Source organism: Panicum virgatum, chromosome 2K, assembly GCF_016808335.1.
Source record: "Panicum virgatum strain AP13 chromosome 2K, P.virgatum_v5, whole genome shotgun sequence".
Classification (NCBI taxonomy): Eukaryota; Viridiplantae; Streptophyta; class Magnoliopsida; order Poales; family Poaceae; genus Panicum; species Panicum virgatum.
Genome location: NC_053137.1, coordinates 19,194,722 through 19,214,073, shown reverse-complemented (window position 1 = coordinate 19,214,073; position 19,352 = coordinate 19,194,722). Strand labels below are relative to the sequence as shown.

General features: G+C 43.4%; 1 protein-coding gene and 2 long non-coding RNA genes across 3 annotated transcripts; all 3 read right to left on the bottom strand.

The window, feature by feature from the left end:
• Window positions 1-57: 57 nt before the first annotated feature.
• LOC120670095 (protein PHOSPHATE STARVATION RESPONSE 2-like) lies at window positions 58-5,094 on the bottom strand. The gene is made up of 9 exons (XM_039950087.1): window positions 4,932-5,094; window positions 3,316-4,014; window positions 2,884-3,085; window positions 2,729-2,805; window positions 2,602-2,641; window positions 2,437-2,494; window positions 1,558-1,627; window positions 634-838; window positions 58-540 (listed from the first exon to the last, which is right to left on the bottom strand). Exons 2-9 carry the CDS (start codon window positions 3,904-3,906, stop codon window positions 521-523), a joined length of 1,263 nt encoding a protein of 420 aa, XP_039806021.1. The 5' UTR covers window positions 3,907-4,014; window positions 4,932-5,094; the 3' UTR covers window positions 58-520.
• A 1,785-nt stretch (window positions 5,095-6,879) lies between these two features.
• On the bottom strand, window positions 6,880-7,943 carry LOC120695967. The gene is made up of 3 exons (XR_005683962.1): window positions 7,710-7,943; window positions 7,286-7,635; window positions 6,880-7,136 (listed from the first exon to the last, which is right to left on the bottom strand). It is a non-coding gene; the product is annotated as an uncharacterized LOC120695967 (long non-coding RNA).
• Window positions 7,944-16,773: 8,830 nt separating this feature from the next.
• On the bottom strand, window positions 16,774-17,589 carry LOC120670088. The gene is made up of 2 exons (XR_005673053.1): window positions 17,266-17,589; window positions 16,774-17,111 (listed from the first exon to the last, which is right to left on the bottom strand). It is a non-coding gene; the product is annotated as an uncharacterized LOC120670088 (long non-coding RNA).
• Between the last annotated feature and the right edge of the window lie 1,763 nt (window positions 17,590-19,352).

Below are 19,352 nucleotides of genomic sequence, written 5' to 3'. Positions count from 1 at the left end.
GGTCACCCCAAATGCTCTGCTATCATCCACGAGCACAATTCTCCACCACAGCGATCATCCAAACAGAAGATGATATGGAAACTGAACCGAAGTGCAGCCCATGATTCTCATACAAAAGGAAATACATCCTTGATCATATTTGGGTACCATGCTATGTTCTAAACAAGAGATGTGCTGAAGATTATTGTGAATACTTGAATTAGCCCATAATCAAATGCCTAGCAGATGCTACTTGATCACTAACAAAGGAGAAAAGGCAAGAATGTCAAATTCCTGACAATTATGCTTGCGCTGTCTTCTGAACCCTACATCATCCACATAACACGGGGATTCCATCGGAACCGTGATGGTGGGTACTGTACAACTAACGCCTAGTTACACGCACTTGGCCAGGCTTCGCAAAGTTGTTTATATCTGTTCCTTCGAAAGGACAAAAACGACTTAAGCTTGAAAACAACCAGTCACAACATCAAACCCATTTCATGGCCAGGTTGGGGAGAACCTGCTTGCAATTGCAACTTCATTGGGTATCACCTGATTCTGAAACAAAAGGCCGGAAACCATCAGTTATCTGTGCCTCATCATCAAAAATCATTATCACCACAAGTGGAAGCCTTTCTTAGATGTGCATACCTGTTTGCTTGGTTAGTCCATTTTGACTGGTTTCTGGAACTTCCTTCACAGCAGAAGGTTCTGGAGTCTCAGAAGATAACTTCGATCCTTCTGCTGAGGTTGAAGCATCAGTTGCCTTTTCTGTCCCCGGTATACACTGCTGCTCCAGCATCATTTGAAGGCATTTCCCTTGTTCCTCGATTCTTAGCTGCAAACTTCTTTGAATCTGCAGTCCAGGTAATGATAGAGGAAACATGAGGGTAAAATTCAGCAAGACACAGTATGTCGTGGACATGGTTACCAATCATTTTTCAGGAACATAAAAGCAATACGCCTGCACAAGGCTGCTGTACAAATTCACTGTGTGCTGTTCAAGTTCATCAGAACTATTCTCACTGGAACAATGGACTGTTTGCTAGCTCAAATTTGAAACTGAAGTGGTTAGCAGTTACCAACAGGGATGCACAAGCCAGCATTGCTAAACCTAGCATATTTTTGACAGTGTAAAATTGTAAAACTCATTGCCATATAGTGCTTACTGCTAAAGGCTTCTCGCCCAATGAACCCACTACTATCATATCAGTTCTGCCTAGAAAAAGATGCAATCCATAAAACAAAAGGGAGGTTAAATCACCTCACCACTCTAACAGTTTATTGCACTAAAACTATTGTTTTTAAAGATAGCATGACTATTACCAGTATGACTTCAAAATTGAAGTAAATTGAAACTGTAGCAGGCTGATGGGAGAATAGTTTTGCATGTAAAAGTTGAATTCATAATCAGCAATCATTGAATTACAAGATCAAGCTGCAAAGAAAAAGAATGGTACAATACAGTAACTGCATGCACCATCAACTCTGAATTACAAAGATTTTAGACCCTACTGACCCTCACTCCTTCAGATATCAAAATCAAAAGCATTAAAAGAGCAAGTATAATAATACCTCAAGCTGTTCATGAAGCCGCTTTTGAAGTTCTAACTGGAGACGAAGTGCTTCAGTGAGATCAAAACTCCTGCAGCGCAATAAAAGAACTAATTCTCAGTAACCCCTAATAAGAACTGTGTAATTTTGAATGTCCATATAACTTGGCTAGAATGTTAACAGGTTCCCATCTAAAAATAATGGCAACTGCAACAAAACAAATATCCAACAGCCATAATTACAGATGACACTGCAACTGTTTATCAGAAGCAACTCTTGTAGCACAATAGAAGAACTGAAGTTTAGGACCCTGTAACCAAGTATTTTAAGATGGCCATACAACTTGGCTAAAATTGCAAACTATTCCATGACTAAAAGGTAAAAACAATAAACAAGAAAAGAGACTAGCCGTTGGAATGAAGGCCAAAAAACTGTTATTGTTGTGGACACTGCAGTGACTGCAATATTCATCAGATGCAGTTATGTGTCGGACAAACATAGAACACATCCAATCAAAGGTAAAATCTGTGAAATTGGATATAGAACCTAGATTCACTAGGGAACAGGAATATGAAGTCCATGAATATCTGTTTACAGTTTACATACAGCTCGGAAACAGTGTTGAAAACAGTTGCGACTTATAACCAGATTGATGTGCAAACAAAAGGTCATCTAAGTTTGATAATTTTCCTATTAACTATTTGTGCTTTTGTTCCTGCAAACAATAAAATTTGGTGCTATTATTCATGTTTTTGCTCAAAATATGATTGTGACAATATGCAAGCTTCCAGATCAGGCATTTTATATAAAGTAAAACACAAACTGTACAGTGTTCACACTGTATTCACATCAATAACATCAAAACAAACTAAATGAGTTTCATGCGAGTTGCACGCTTACCCTTTCAAATCAATAGATGGTATATCTTCTTTTGATGCTACCTTCTTTTCTGAAGAGCCTGAAAATTTGAAAATTTTCAAATTGCTGAACATGGTAAAACTCTTGAAGAAATTGCAGCAAGAAGTACAAAGAAATAGAACACATTGCAAGCGGAACATGACAGACCTTCAGATAATTCTGGTCTGTATCGAGCTGTTCTGTACTTCTGAAAAATTAAGTTAAATCTAAATCAGATAGTTGATATTTTTTTCCTACTTTCAGTAATAACCAGCAGTAGGGCTAGCTATCAGACCTGAAGGTGACTTTTTACATGATAAATGGTCAAATTGTCTGCCTTCATTAGCTTCAGCACACCCTTAGGAGTTGCTTCTGCAATAGTTTAAGACTAATGTCATAATGAAAATATTCAATCACGGTAGATAGAAGTTGTCTTCAAACAATACACACTTTCACTGCCACCAAGTTGGTTGACAGCATCTACGAAGCGCTCATGAAGTTCAGGAGTCCATCTCATGCGTGCCTTGGCAGTATTGGAGCCAGCACTGGGTGTGGGTGCCACAACTGTCAAAGGTTCTCCAGATTGAGATGAAACTGTTTGTTGGGTAGCTGATTGGTGAACTGAGACGGATGATTGTGCAGGTGGTCCAACCTATGTGAAGCATAATTAAGCAATGTCCAACCAAAGTATAAAACATATAGAGCTGAATACGATTGCAAAGCATCTGTCCTGGATAGCAACACAACTTATAGAACATCAGCAGTATGATTACAGACTTATTGGTTCATCATCAACTAGCTGACAAGGACCAAGACTCAATGAACCGACTATTCACTTAGGTAAGGATTAGCACAAATGAGAGTTCGCGTTTCCATGTTTACCTGTTGAGTTTCTGCAGAAGCTGGGTTATCAACAATGTCCTTCCAATCATCACTCATAAGTTCAGTCCACCATTCAGTTTGCTTAGTAAGATCATCTGAAGCTCCAATAGAAGTGGTCCCAGTCAAATTATTTCCAGCAGGGACATCAGCAGAATATCCAAGAATGCTCTCAACCGGATCAGAGCACCAGGCTGGTTCGACATCACTAGGAAACTCAGTTAAGGATGGTCCAAAGCCTCCATACTGTGATCCATAATTCAGCGTTGAAGAACTTGCAGTAGTTGATGCTTGGGAATTGTAAGGACCAGGATTGGAGTATTGCTCAGGGCTTGAAACCGAAGAGAACCTTACAGCCGGGGGCGAACACAAAGGCCCGACAGATCCAGTACTTGAGTGAAACTGGCTGCGGATAGGAGCAACAGCGGTTTGATGAGGTGCCGCACTCCTCATTTCTCTCTCTATCAAAACATTCTGCGCATCCGGAAGCCTCGGGAAGCTCTCTTCCAGAGAGGCCGGTATAGAAGGCAGAGATGTTGGTACAGTTACAGGAACTCCAGAACTGTAGAGCTTGTTGGTGCTTATTCTCTCCATCTATGAATGTGCACAAACCGCAGCTACCACCAACACAATGTACCTCCAGCGTATAATGCCCTTTCTGTCTTGACTTCTGAATATGCTCCTCGCCTAGGATTATTGCATCTGCAAAAGTAAAACCAATCATTTTTGTCACAAACAGAAATTCTTGATCTCATAACTTGAAGGATACACAAGAAACTGATGAATGAAAATTTCGTCAATCCGCCTACCATAGAAGGTAAATGCTAAACAGTCAAAGCAACCTCCGTGTACATGACTTTTAGGACAAATACATCTGGCCAGCTACTAGTGTAGCGTGTATAGAGTACACGCCTACTAATCAGACTACAGGGTCATTTAGGCTATGGGGAAAAAACGAGTGAACACCTTACACGTTCTCAATCGACCTGAGCTGTGGAAAGACACCAGTTCTGGGTCCTTCCGCGGTAGAAGGGAAGCCCATGACACAGAGCTTTGGCAATTATTCGGATTCTTCGCCATGGCACTATTAACAAGCACGGTAGTACCTCAACTGCCATAAAGTAAATGCACAACGCCTAAATTCTCCGAGGACAATCTCAAAAACCATGAGAATTTCTTTTCCGTATTAAAAAAATACTACTACTCAAAGCGCCACCTAATCGTGGACACTCCAAATTCCACTCCCCCGAAAGCACATGCCGGTATGATGCAGCCTCGGACAATTTCAGGCCTAATAGGAATCCACCCGCCAATCTGAACGTAAGCAAATCGCAGCTCCCAGGACGCGCCAACGCCCCCACTCCCCCACACCGGCATGCTGCCTCGGACTATTTCACGCCTCATCGGAATCCACCCGCCAATCTGAACGTAAGCAAATCGCAGCTCCGTGGACGCGCCAACGCCCCAGCCACGCTACACGGAACCCGACACCCCCGCGCCAATTCGAAGCAGAATCGAATCCCGATCCTAACCAAGCGCGCGCAGAGGGCGACGGGGAGCTCGGACCGGACCAGGCCCCGGGGGGGCGGGGACTCAGGCGGAGAGAGCGCGGGCCTCACCTCCGCCGCGGCGGCGCGTGGCGAGATCGGCGGTCGGGGCCGAGGACGACGAGCTCGCGAACCGAATCCCTCGCCTGGGCCTGGCCTCCAACGGAGCGAGAGGGAGCGCGAGACGGGGAGGGGGATGAGATGGGAGGGCGGCCTTTCGCGTGACGGACCGCCGCGCCCACCCGGCCTGGGCCCTGGCGGGCACACCTCACGCGCCACCGACAGGCGGGGCCCGCCTCGCGCGGGGCCGGGGCGGCCGGGGGCGGGGGTAGAGGAGGCGGCGTGCGGGCGAGCGGTTCGCTGCGCCGAGGGGAAAATGATTCTGTCAACTGGGGCGAGGCGGGGTGGGGGAGCGGGTGGGCCGGGTCCAGGGCGGCCTGCGCGGGAGGGGGAGTGGGGCCGCGCTGGCAGTGGGAGAGGGTGCAGTGGGCCGGGCGCGGGGGGTGGTTGACGGGTGACGGCGTCCACAATTGCAACGGGCCGAGGAGGCAGGCAGAGGGGCCGCCGGGAGGGGAGAGCAGTGGGCCACCGCCGGCGACGCCACTTGGACCGTGAGTGGCCAAGGTTACGGCGCGCACGAGCGCCGCATCGCCGCTGCTGCTTGAAGCTGCGTGGCTTTGCAAATTTGTTTGTAGCTTTTCTGCTTCTGCAACTTCTAGCTTGTTTCTCCAAACCCTGCCTGATGTATATTTTTTTTCTGTTCCCTGACTGGCTACAGAGTGCTACATCAGCCAGTGATCCAATGTAGTCTTCGAAAAGAAAGAAAAAAAAAGACCCAGTGATACAATGGAGCTCAAGATTTTACAACAGACAAATGAATAGTGCGTTCCACAAAAAAAAACGTACAGATATTGATTCCTCACATGCAGGTGTAGCCCTAGCTCGTGTAAAATGGTGGTTGGAGGGAAAGGTGATGATAATGACTATAGTTTGTTGGCTTTGTTGACTGTATCTAACACCAACCCATTGTCATCCACCTTAGTATGGTAATCAAGGGAATGTACTGGCTCAAATTACCGTAAACATTAAAAAAAGCACATTATATTGATTGCAAATCATGTGAAATGTTTTCTAATAGGTTCTCTAAAAAAATCCTATATCAAATTCTTTTGTGATTTTTCTAAAACTTCCTCATATGATTCATGATTATGCAAAATAGTCAACAACGTTTAGTCTATTTGCACACCATAAGTGACGTACTCGCAATGGCAAAAACTTGACAATATCCTCCGACACAAGGTACTATCAAGATTAGAGAATTGGAATACGCAATTTAATCTTTATGAGATGGAGTTCACACAAAATTTTCAAAAGTGCTCAAATGTAGTCAGTGACATAGCTCTGTTTGTTTGTTTGCATCATATATAGCTAAATGCAGCAAATTGCACTTAATGGCAAATAATTGCAGTGACATGGAATTTTTAAATTTTCAAAAGTGCTCAAAATTGCAGTGACATGGAAGAAGCACTACTAGAGAATGGGCCATCAGTATCGGATGATAATGCCCATTAGTACCGGTTCCGCAAGGTCATCAGTACCGGTTGCATGATCCGGTACGGTAGTACCTGATTAGTACTGGTTGGTGACTTGGTATTAAAAGTACCTTTACTATGTACCGGTCATGTCCAAAAAATTTAAAAAGTATTTCAAATCTTGAAGAAGGTTGGATGGTGTTACTAACCGGGACTAATATTGATATAGACAATAGTACCAGATGGTAACACTTACTGATAGTAATGCGGACCCTTTAGTACCGATTGATGTTACTAACCAGTACTAAAGACGTCAGTAACCTTTCATCACCCAAAAAGCCGGTCACATTCACATTCTGATTTGAGGTCTGCGTATTCAATTTTGTTTTGTTATGCGCAGATCCTAATTACATCCTTTACCCCCCAAGAACAAGAACAATCACCTTTTCAACTTTACACCACCGGTGCCAATGGTCACTCAGCAGCAAGTACAGGCTCCCTAGATGGTGAAGCACACGGTGATGTCGCTTCCCATCCCATTGCCTCTGCACGTGACCCCATCCGCCGGCGGCGAGCGGCACATATGCAACTGCTGCTACAACCTTATAGGCAGTCAGACCACAGCTAGATTGAATCCACGACACCATGGTGGTGTAGAAATTTGGATTAATTAAGGAGAAAGGTTGATTTGGGACTAACCTGCATCGTCCAAAAATTGGGCTTCCAGATTCACAGCCAAGAAGACCTGCATAAAATAGAATCAAACTCAGAGAGGACCTCCATAGGTTGGAATCAAATCATGGAAGAAGGCCTCCAAAAATTGGAACCAAATCATAGACATTTGATCTGCACGCAGCATGGAAAACTGAGATTGAGTATGGATTAGTTTCTCACAGTAAGGAGAGGGATAGGAAGCTGGTGCCAGCGTGGTAGAACGCCACAAATGCGATTCCAATGTTAGTTGATTGCGACAAACTGAAATAAATAGATGTTTACGTGGAAAATAAAAGAAGCAAACCAATTTGATTCTCCTTCTCCTGTGCACTACGCTTCTTGATCTGTGGACGCAGTGTGTAGCGATTGCGATGGAATGGATCTGTGGCCGTGGGGATTGAAGGATGGATAAGGAAATTGGAGGGATTGAGCAATTTGGTGCGCGGGGTATGTGATTTTTGCAGGTGATATGGGCAGCTAGTTGGAGAATCTTTTCAACCATCGATGTTGCCCGGCAGTCCGGCTTGCACCTAATTTGTCGCTAGATTTTAGGGGAAAAACAAACAAATCGTGTGTCCACGGCAACGGCGGGGCAGGTTCTGACCTGGGGGCGACGGCGACGGGAGCGGAGCGACCTCGCGGAGCTTGGAACGGAGTCACGAATGATGGAGAACTGATGTATGAGTTCTCGCGCGTTAGGTGGATCAGGTCGTAGGACTCCGGCCGGCGGTCGACCGCGACGACGGCGGAGGAGCTCGCAACGGGCGGCGGCGGCGGAACTCGGAACGGGCGATGACACGGCGAGCGGAATGAATCGCTGGGGCGGGATGGGAGCCGACCGCGCCGGGATGAGGAAGGTGGGACGCTGGGATTGAGGATGCGTCTAGGGGAGGGAGCGGCGAGCCGGCGGCCGGGCACCGGGATTGGGAAATCGTAGCGGGTGCTGGGCTCGGCGGCAGTGGTCCTGCTAGTGGGGGGGGGGTTGGGGGGCGACGCGGACTGAGGCCAACCGGTGGGTGCGAAACCGGAGCGGCGGATCGGGTGCGGAAGGTAAGCTCGGGTATGCAATACCTTATTCCATACCCAGGGTACCTAATAGACCTACTATATATATATATATATATATATATATATATATATATATATATATATATATATATATATATATATATATATATATATGGCCATCTACTCATGAACTAGCGGTGAAAGTATATCACTACCAGTTTGAGCTCAACCAGCATCAACTATCGGTTTACTCAAAGCATCAACTATCGGTGATGGGATGTTCGGGATGGATGGCCAAATTATATCTACAATAGTGTGTATCGCATCCGGGACACATCTTTCTTTATAGCCATTGCGAAATATTGTTCAAAAACCAGAACACGATACTAGCTATTTATGATATATGAAATAAATTATTTCCTACTTACTTTGTGGAACATTTTATAAAAACCAACCGACATATGCTTGTCCTTTGGCTTGCAATGCCCACAATACAATTAAAGAATTTCTAATAAACCATCCTAGTGTGAAGCTCGTATATATAACCGCCTCTTCCATCAGCTGTCTATCTGAACTATGATAGCTTATCCTTAGGCACTGCACCACAGCCCTGCCTATCCATGTATTTAACTATGAACTATCATGTACATATTTGTAAGAACAAACTATATAGGAATGGGAGTTATCAGCAAGTTACATCCGAACCTCATCAAGAATCCTAGTTCAAGAAGGTTGCAATGAGCAATGCTGCCAACATCGAGTATTAGGGATAGTGTAAATTATGAGTAAAGTTCACAAGGACGTAGAAAAAGGTTTGAGAATGAAGATGATTAAAGAAGTAGGGATATCTCGTCAGAAACGACCTCCACTTGGATATTGCGATAGGGTGGAATTCAACTTATCACTTGCTCTAGTGTGCTTTGGAGTATGAGAGGGAATTTGAAGCTCTCTAACCCGTGAGGACATTTAGTATGTGCATTAGCCTTTAGTCGATGAATGGAAGACGATGGCCAAGAAATTTTGTGACATCTTGAAGACATTTTGTGATGCTACTGAAGTACTCTCGGGTTCCAACTATCCTACTGCAAATTGTTATTTCCATTAGATTTGGGAGGTCATTTTTTTTTGGAAAGGAGTCCTCAAATATAGATGTCTAATTGCATCCATGATACATGAGATGAAAGAAAAATTTCAAAAACACTGGGATCTATATTTCTTGCAAATATGTGTTCTAGACATCTTGTTGGAAATCGAAATTTCATTGTGCGCCAAAAACTCCATTAGAGAAATAGCAACTAACCATCAGAGGCAAATTCCAATAGAAAATATGATCCATATGGACCCTAGATTTAAGTTGGGCTTTCTTGAGTTTTGTCTGAGACAATGATTTGAAGGTGAATCATCATCGTATTTCCCTACAATGGAGTAGGCATCAAAACCTCTTTGATGTTGAATATAATTCTCAATCAAGTGACTATACTCATGAATATACAAAGTCTATTATTAGCGTTGAAACCTATGTCTGTAGAACCAGCCCTTGGTTGGATACTTGGATTAGAGCTTACAATAGAACTTGAATCAAAGAAGAACGAACTCAATAAGTATTTGGAAGAAAAACAGTCCCTACAGGATATTCCGTTCGACATTTTGCAATATTGGAAGATGTCTTACGCTACATATCCAATATTTGCACGTATGGCACGAGATATTAGCTTAGCCATTCCAGCATCAACGATGGCATCGTCAGAATCAGCTTTTTCTAGTGGAGAGAATTATCAATGACTATATATAGAAGCAGGTTGACCAATAGAGACAGGGCATTGATCTGTCTCCAAGATTGGATCAGAGGGAACAATATGTTTACTCTAATGTATTCTGATATTTTCTTGTTTGCTAATATGTTTACTCCTTGTCTAATACATTTCAATTATTTCACACAATATCACTCACGACGAAATAGTTGGATATATATTTAATTGGAGATGATCAGGATGATGAAAATTAACCTAGGTAAATCTTCAGCCCAAGCTGTATCTGATTGTAAATATGTATTTTGCTTCTTCTCTTATTACTACTACTGTCCTGAGCCCATGTTTGTAAAATCCTGAATGATCACTAACAGCAGCATACCTAGTACAGTTCAGATGTAAAAAGAACTGGTGTCGACAAAGTTTTAGTGATGCAAATGTCAACTTTAGTCCTCATTAGCTAAACATTCATGTCAATTTTACTCTCGCAGTTCCTTGGATTATTTGTCTATCTGATACGTAACTAGGTTAAACGTCCTGACTGAAATGCAGCAATATACATTTGTCGCTTTCTGGATTCCGTCTGTTTGCATGTGAGCAAGTTCATTTTGACATAGTTCACTATCATTTTCCCGTTTCTTCTCCATCAATATCTTGGCCGCTTAATGAAACTTTTGTTCACATATTGTGCCAATTTAATTTGTCCTTATTAGAGATTACCTGTGCTCCATTTTACTAATAAAATATTTTTTGCAAGGTCCTACTTCTAGCTAGCAAACTACTGGTACAAGCATTCTACTACATCATATTTATTACCACCTTCAATTGCATGGGCCTCCTAGACCCCTCGCTAACTTAACCATAAGTTATATATAGCCGGCCGGAGCCAGAAAAGGGCCTTCCACCTGGGGCTAATCAGTTGATAAAGTACTGTGGGAGTTAAAATTGAACGAGCTGGGCTAGGCGCATCACGCGTGCTGCAGCACGTACGCCCAGCACGGGCTCCGGCTCCAGCTCCACCCTTTTTGCCCAAATGTTACAAATCAACATGGAATGACTATGTAGGAATGAGAAGTATCAGCAAGTTCTCGACTGTTGTGTGAAAGGTCCGTCTAACAAGATTCAGGCTGCACCCTCTGGTGGAGCGGCCCGACGAATGGACATTCTCTAGCGACAAGGCATGCACGATTTTAGAGCCAGCAACTTTCTGCCAAACAATGAGTTTAGCCCATAGGTTCCATTTTCTCAAATTCTTTTTTTTTTGGCATTGAGGGAACATTTTCTCAAATTCATCAATGCATCCGAATGCCTTGGTTGACTAATGCGATATTCTTGCATCATTTTTTGACGAACCAATGGGGATATTCTTCAACAAAAGTATACAATGAGAAATTTCTTGTTTTTGGATATTCGAATATAATTGAATGAGTAAAATAAAAGAAGACAGTGTTACTATCTTTTGAGATCTACTGCTCTTATCTCTACTAGAGGTGACATGCAATGTATCTCGACATTGTTTTTTAATAAAAATCACATCATCATACTAGCAATGTAGAAGTGAAAGCTAATAAGCAAAATGAAAGATTGTCTACCGCACCGAATTTTGTTACAAAAATCAAAACAATTTCAACGCAGACAAGAGAAAATCTAAATGCGCTTTTATTTGACTCTCTACAATTTCGAGTAGTAAACTAGTAATGATAGAAAATCGACAATGAAAATAAATATACTCAAAATGATCTGCCAAAATTTAACATGCGCATGTGTACACATTGAAGCGAACGACCACATTCACACCCAGCATAGCTAACGACATCCAGATCGAAGTTGCATCGTTGCATTTCTCTTCTGCAGCTCAGAAGCACCAGAGTGTAGCTAGCTCCCCTTGTGATGGAACCTACCACCTAAGCTTAGTCTTTAAATTCAACACGGGTGGTCATTTATTGAATTTTGGCACAGTTAATCAGAGACCACAACTGCAATGTTACTCTATTGCATTATCGGCTGTCAACAAGTATACATCACTCCAGTAGTAGGCAGTAAACCACGAGCTTGAAATAACTGCACTGTTAATCATCAGGAAGAGGTACAGGGCTTCACAGACGTAGCGGCTGGCACATCAATCCACTGCTGCATGCTTGGAGCGAGGATATATTAGTACTCTCTAGTAGCTCCCACACACCCAAAGTGATGTCTTTCTCATACAACTAGCTGCTGACTGCTAGTAAGAACGTATAACCAGCTCGATCGGCCGCTGATGATGTGTTGCGTGTACGTGGAAGAACAGTTCAAACTAGCTAGCTTAGGAATGGAAGGTACCAAAGAGTTTGCCGCTACATCAAAGTCAGCAATATCAGGACTGAAGCTACAATTTCCGCTGGAGGCCTCGACGAAATACTGAAAAACACCACAGTGTTGATTGGATCATGCAGAGAACGGCGCAGTGCAGCTCCAAAATGAAGCTTCATGCATGGCCGGATATGGTCCAACTCCACAGCTGGATCTCACACTCAAGCTGCTGGCCGTAGAGTCACTCTCGTAGCATGTATAGGCTATCAGAAGTCCACATGCACAAGAGAATATGTAGTGCTTCTAGGGAAGATGGTTTTTGTCCTTGCCTCAAGCATGCATTTCCTTAATGGAGAGAAGGAGATGGTATTACTTTTACTGGTAAATTACCTGAGCCCCAATTTACCAATAAAATATTTTTACAAGTTATTAATCACTTTCATTCTGCGTGTAGCCCTTTTTTGAATTGTAGTTTTCCTCCCTCACCTACTACATATTGTAACTCTTCTACATAATTAAGGTCCTCCTAGCTAGCCAACTACTAGCACAAGCGTTCTACTGCCTCATATCTATTACCGCCTTCAATTGCATGGGCCCTTCTTGACCCCTAGCTCTCTAACTTACAAGTTATATATAGCACAATTGATTTACTGGTGGTTAGCTTCATTTCTGAACAACCTTTTTTGCCCAAATCTTCCATATCAACATGGAATCACTAGATAGCTAGGAATGAGAAGTATCATCAAGTTCTCGACTATTGTGTGAATAAAGGTTCATCTAAATAAGATTCAGGCTGCGCCCTCTTGTGGAGAGGGTTGGCGAGTGGACATTCTCTAGCAACCAGCCATGCATGATTTATTTCAGAGCAAGCAAGTTTCTCGTTGACTTGTACTTTCTACTTTTGTCCCAGTTGTACTGCCTTCATAGATTTCACTCGATAGTTCCTCCTCACAGTGTCCGCCCCCACCCCCTTTGCCAAACAATGCGTCGAGCCCATAGGTTTCTTTTCCTCAAATACATCTACATCCTAATATCTTGGTTTACCAATGTTTACCATCTTTTGAGATGCATGTACTGCTCGTATTTCTACTAGAAGTGCCATGCAATGTATCTCGACATTGTTTTTTTTTAATAAAAATCATATCATCATACTAGCAATGTAGAAGTGAAAGCTAAAAAAAAGGGTGAAGGATTGTATACATCACCGATTTTGATACAGAAATCAGAACCATGTTCGGCAATGGACAAGAGACAATCTCAATAACTTTTTACTCTACAATTTCGAGTAGCAATGATAGAAAATCGACCTCGTGTACATATAGTTAATTAATCCAATGAAAATAAATGTACCAAAAATGATCTGCCAAAATTTAACATGTGCACATGTGCACACATTGAAGCGGACGACCTCATTCACACTCGGCACAGCTACGTCCAGACCAAAGTTGCATTGATGCATTTCTTTTCTGTAGCTCAGACGCACTGAATTTAGCTAGCTCAGTCCGTTAATAAGCCCCTTGTGATGGAACCTACCACCCAAGTTTAATCTTTAAATTCAACACGGGTGGTCATTTTTTTTATTTTGGCAGTAAATCAGAGATCGCAACTGCAATGTTACTCTATTGCATTGGCTGTCAACAGTTACACTACAGTGGCAGTAAACCACAAGCTAGAAATAACTGCACTGTTCATCATCAGGAAGGGGTACGGGCTTCACGGACGTATCGGCCGGGACATCAATCCACTGCTGCTGCATGCTTCGAGCGAGGATATATAGTAGTCTCTGATAGGTCCCTCACACACCAAAAACGATGTCTTTTTCTTACAACTAGCTCATCAGCGGCCGATCGAGATAGTTGTTGCTAGCTGGCCGCTGATGACGTGTTGCGTTTACGTGGAGGAATAGTTCAAATTAGACAGGAATGGGAGGTATCAACGAGTTTCCGACCACAGAATACTACAGAGCTAGCCTTTGCAAACTGACTTTTCACCATCAGTTCAAAATGAACTTGCGCAAATTCTTCATCACCGCCGGTCAGGGGCGGAGCTAGGTTGTGTGTGGGGGGTGCCTGGGCACCCACGCCAAAACAAAAACTCAATGTTAATCATCAAATTTTCACTTCATAAATTATAGAGCTAGTAGTACAACCATGGACAAGGCACCCCCCTCGATTCAGCTCTAGCTTCGCCTCTGCCGCCGGTTCGAAAGTTGGTGGCAGTAAGCAGAGCAAAATAATACTCACACGCATGGAACTACGTAACTTTATCCGAGAGACTGCAATGGAAGATGCTGATATTGAAAAGTGTGATTGTGATGAAAACTATATTCCAATCCCCGAGCCATCATCATCTCAACAAAGTTGTTTGAATACTCATGTAGGAGATGAAGATCAAAAAATGAATGCATTTCGTGATTATATCGCCAATAATGGATTGTTTGCGAGATGAGAGTGATTGAAATATGCAATTCATATGTATATGAACTGTCGTATTTATGTATTTTTTCATGTTGTATTTATCAGCTTGAAACAGCTACAATATGAATTGTTGTGTGTGTGCAAAAACTGTCATGAACCGGATTCTACTAATAATATTATATTTACTGTTATATTATGTTGTAGTATTTAGTTTTTCGTATATTATAGTTTTGTCATTATGTTGTTTCAAAAGATAGCACATCAGGAAGGGAAAAATATAAAAGAGAGCAGAGCCGAACAGAACAGGAGCAGCTTGGGTGGGTGGTGGGGCCGTGGGGGGGGGGGGGGGTGGATTAGCAATAGCGCAGAGGGGTAGCAATAGAGTGTGGAAAACGATGTTCCTATTGGCATGTGATTAGCACTTGGATCCATTCAGGATAGTTCTAAAATTTAGCCAGTTAAATTAGCTGGCTAAACTTTAGCACTTGAAGTTAGCTTCTCAAAACACAGGACCTTAAACACTAGTAGAACAGAGACAGCAACTGCAGTGTCATTATTCTATTGCATCGGGCTGTCAACAGGTACACGACAGTAGGCGGTAAACCACGAGCTAGAAATAACTGCAGTAGTGTTCATCATCAGGAAGGGGGTACGGTGCTTCGGAGACGTAGGACACATCAATCCATTGCTGCTGCTTCGAGCAAGGATATATACTAGTCTCCGGTAGCTCCCTCACACATGCGCAAAACGATGTCTTCTCAGACAAACTATCTAGGAATGAGAGGTATCAACGAGTTTCCAGCTACGTCTGGGTCATCGATGTCAGGACTGAAGCTACAGATCAGACATTCCATGTCGGTTCATTGATAAGATGCTCGACACATGTTGCAAGAGACCCTCACTAATGTTGCAATTGTTGTTTCTTTATATCTCGTAGTGGATGTTGCATGAAAAATGGTGTCAATTGCGGTAGGAATTTCCATCCTCAAATCGGATGTCAAAATTATTTGTATATATATACTTTTTTCTGATGTTGCAAGTGTTGATTTCTAATGTTGCAACTGTTATTTAACAATTCTGCAACAGACCTTCCAATGAAAAATTCTGATAAAATTTTTTCTATGTTTCTTCTTATACAAGAGTTCTATATATGGATACAAAATTTGAACTCGATCTGTAACAAACAGAAATGAATTGCATCTTATACATACTGACTTATTTGAATCCAACCCAACAAAGTTCCTCGTAGTGATGAGACTGAGATGTGAATGGTACAGTAGTCCAACCAACCAATTTATGTGGCACAATAATTACTAACAAATTTCATCTTGTAGTAAATAAATGAACCTTCACCACTCACCTCTACCACAATCTGCATTCTAGTCCTTTTATTAGTTTCTCTTTTTTTCTTTTAGAGTTTATTCCTTCTGCCATCAGTTGTGCAGTGGGCCTTTCTACGACTTGACACTGGTTGTCTCCATTTCCACTATCTCCACGGCAGCCAGTGGCAGAGCTAGGTCTTTATATACAGAGGAACTACTTGAACCATGCATGGAACAGCAACTACTTGAATCAACATGGCACAGCTGCTGCGAGGACATCATTATCTCATCAAGCTCCTATTAGCTAGCTATATATTATAGCTTAAGCACTGCACTAACTAGGAATCTCTATATATACCCTCTCTAGCATTCCAGCATCTAACTGGGAATTTGAGGTATCGGAAAGTTTCCAGCCACAATATCATGATATTTAGGCACATGCCCGTGCTCTGACTGGTGATCTCAAGGAATGGTTCGTGCCCTCCAGGCTTCATGAAGCTGTGTGGCAGCCAAGTGGGCATGTACTCGTTACCTAGCTATAACTTCCCACTAATTGGCTACCGTCACCTCCTAGACACTACATCGCCTGGTCAAGATAACTGGTGGAGATAAATAGATGACGCTGGCCTTTCCCATTGGCAGTAGGCACTAATCTGGCATGGGATACACCCCACAGCTAGAGAAATACATATTAGTACCGGGCCAGAAACCCCGATTAGTACCGGTTGGGCGCCCGGTACCGCTTGGGCGGTACTGAATGCCCCTGCTGCATTTAGTACCGACCAAAACACCCGGTACTAAAGATCCATTGGTGGTTTTGTTTCTTTACCTTTTCTTTTCTCATTTTCTTTCCTTTTTCATTCCATAGCGCAGTGCATCACAAATTTCAGAATCACTGAATCACATTTTACAAGAGTCACAACAATCACAAGATTTCATTACACAAGAATCAAGATCTTACACAAGACTACACAACAATTACGACATTTCATTTCACTGTTTTCACAAGACTACACAAGAATCACAAAATGCTCACAAGATTTCATTTCTCGCTGCCATTCAGCGGATATAGATTCTTTATCCCCAATATCCAATTCAAAGAAGGCCCTCTTCCTCTTCTGCTGCTTCTTGGCTGACTGTTCATTCACGCTCACAAGAGGCATCAAGACACATAGGAGTGGCTGCACTGGATGCACAATCCATGATCTCCGTCCAAGTTATTCTGAAAGGGATTTTAAGAAAATCGCTGATTATAACCACATAAGTAAAATAAAGACCAATCACCAGCCAAAGTAGCAGGGAAACAAGGAGCCACCCATTCCGCTCAGTTCCCCAATCCAAGCATCAAGAAACGAAAAGAAAAGCAGCTCAGCTACCTGCGCGCTCCACTGCCGGGGTGGCCCAGCCCCGCTCCAAGCTGGGAGGTCGGGCTCCTGCGCTCTCCACCGCAGTTTGGTGGCTCGGCCTGGCTCCGACAGTGGGAGGCCGCGCCCCAACGCGCCAGCGATGACCGCAGCCAGGCCGGCGGGACCCTGTGCCAGCGGCACCCACGGTGGCCTCGCAACGCCAGCGTCCCGCCCAGCAGCCAGGTCCGCGCCCGCTGGTGCCCGGCGGCCAGAGCAGATCTAGAGAAAGGGAAGGAGAGAGATAGGAAGGAGAAAGGAAGAGGAAGGGGAGACAGTGGAAGTCTCGAGAGAAGACAAGGACTCAGAATATAAAAGGGAGATAGAGAGGAACTCGGGAAGGAAGCTGCGCTTTAGTAGCGGGTGAAGCCTCCGGCCGGTACTAAATTTCTTCGCGGCAGTTTAGTACCGGCTGGTGGTTCCAGCCGGTACTAAACTGTCACTAGCCGTCGGTGGCGGATGTCAGAGCTTGTTGGTGGCGGACTTTAGTACCGGCTGGAGCCACCAGCCGGTACTAATAGGCTCCCAGGGCTACTGTTTTTTTGGCCCGGTACTAAATTTGCACGTTAGTACCGGCCAAAGCTGTGACCGGTACTAACGGCCGCGGACGAATGTGCGTTTTTCCAGTAGTGCCGTGGACCTTGAAGGCCATGCAACTGTAGGAAATCATGAACTGTCGATGCTCATGAACTATGAAATAAGTTGACCTTCAAGAGAATGGTGTCTGATGGAATGAAATTGATCCATTGAATACTTCTCCCAATAAGATTTAAGAACAGGTGCTGTGAGAAACAAAGGTTCCAAAAATCCAGCCAGTCAATGTGTAAGTCTGTAACACATACACGTGCCAAGATTTACATTGATGTGTACTTGTTGACAACCAAATTGGCTAACCGGTGCACCGGTCTGACGCTGTAGTCGGTCCGGCAGCAGCTGATCGGTCTTCGAGGAGTCCGAGTGTAATTAGATTATTTCATAGGTTTTTATCTGTAAAAAGGATTTCTTGCGGGATAAGTCCATCCCACCCTATAAATATAAAGGGTCACGACCGATTGAGGGTATCCAATCGATCAAATAATACAACTTTTATCATTTTATTTTTTCTCTTTGCCCTAGCTTTTCCAATCTACTACTTGTTGTTCCTCCTTCGCACTATGTCTATTGAGGGCGTTCTAGGTGGCCTGCCGACCCTAGAACAACACTGCGTGCGCCTGCCCCTACGGGTCCTTCCCGGGCAACATTCGTTGGTTTCGCCGCCGGTCTGCCCGTCGACAACCGGACTGAGCTGCGTCGTGCCATCGCTCACTGTGCGTTCGAGCGCTTTCGTGTGTTGGCCCTAGTTCTGCGCCAACATACTTTTTGGCGACTCCACTGGGGATGAGAAAGAATAAATCGACTGCCATGGCCGGTATTCCTAAACCTGGCGAAAGTGATGCTGCCAACATCAAGAGGCCGACTTTTCAGCAATTTTCGGCCGATCATTAGAAGGTTCTTGATGACATCCAAAAGAAAATCAGAGAAGATAAGTAGAATGAGATCCAGAGGCTGAAGAAGAAGCCATGAAGCAATACATCTCGTACTTCTCCGTCGATCGACAGGGGAAGGTTAGTGTAACATCCCGGATTTTTCCGGAATGTTATAAAGTCGAAAAATGTGAATTTCAAAAAAAAATTCGTGGCAATGCTGTAATTATCAATTTAAGTAGGATTTCTGCCTTCCAAAAATCCTAGTAATTAAAAATTTCTAATATAATTAAGGTTATTAATTGCTAGTGTGAGAATAGCTGGAGTTATTTGGATTTTATTGGCTCTACCTTGTTTAATTCGATTCGATTTGGATTTATTTTTCTTGATTGAAATTGTGTGGAAATTAAATTGAGGTGTGCCCCTCAATTTAATTTCAAACGCTAACTCTTGTGTGGGATTTAATTTGAACAAGCCATACAAATTAAATCCGAACCTCTAACCCAAACCTGCTAACCTATTATCCTAGCCCTGACCCAACCGGACGAACCCGCTACCCAGTCCAACCCGATCCAAACTTGAGCTCTACCCTAATTC

Coding starts and splice junctions, on each gene's coding strand:
- LOC120670095 (XM_039950087.1), bottom strand. CDS start 3,906: ATGGAGAGAATAAGCACCAACAAGCTCTACAGTTCTGGAGTTCCTGTA. Junction 2,642..2,728: donor ATGTAAAAAGTCACCTTCAG/GTCTGATAGCTA, acceptor TTAATTTTTCAG/AAGTACAGAACAGCTCGATA. Junction 541..633: donor TGGACTAACCAAGCAAACAG/GTATGCACATCT, acceptor CTTTTGTTTCAG/AATCAGGTGATACCCAATGA.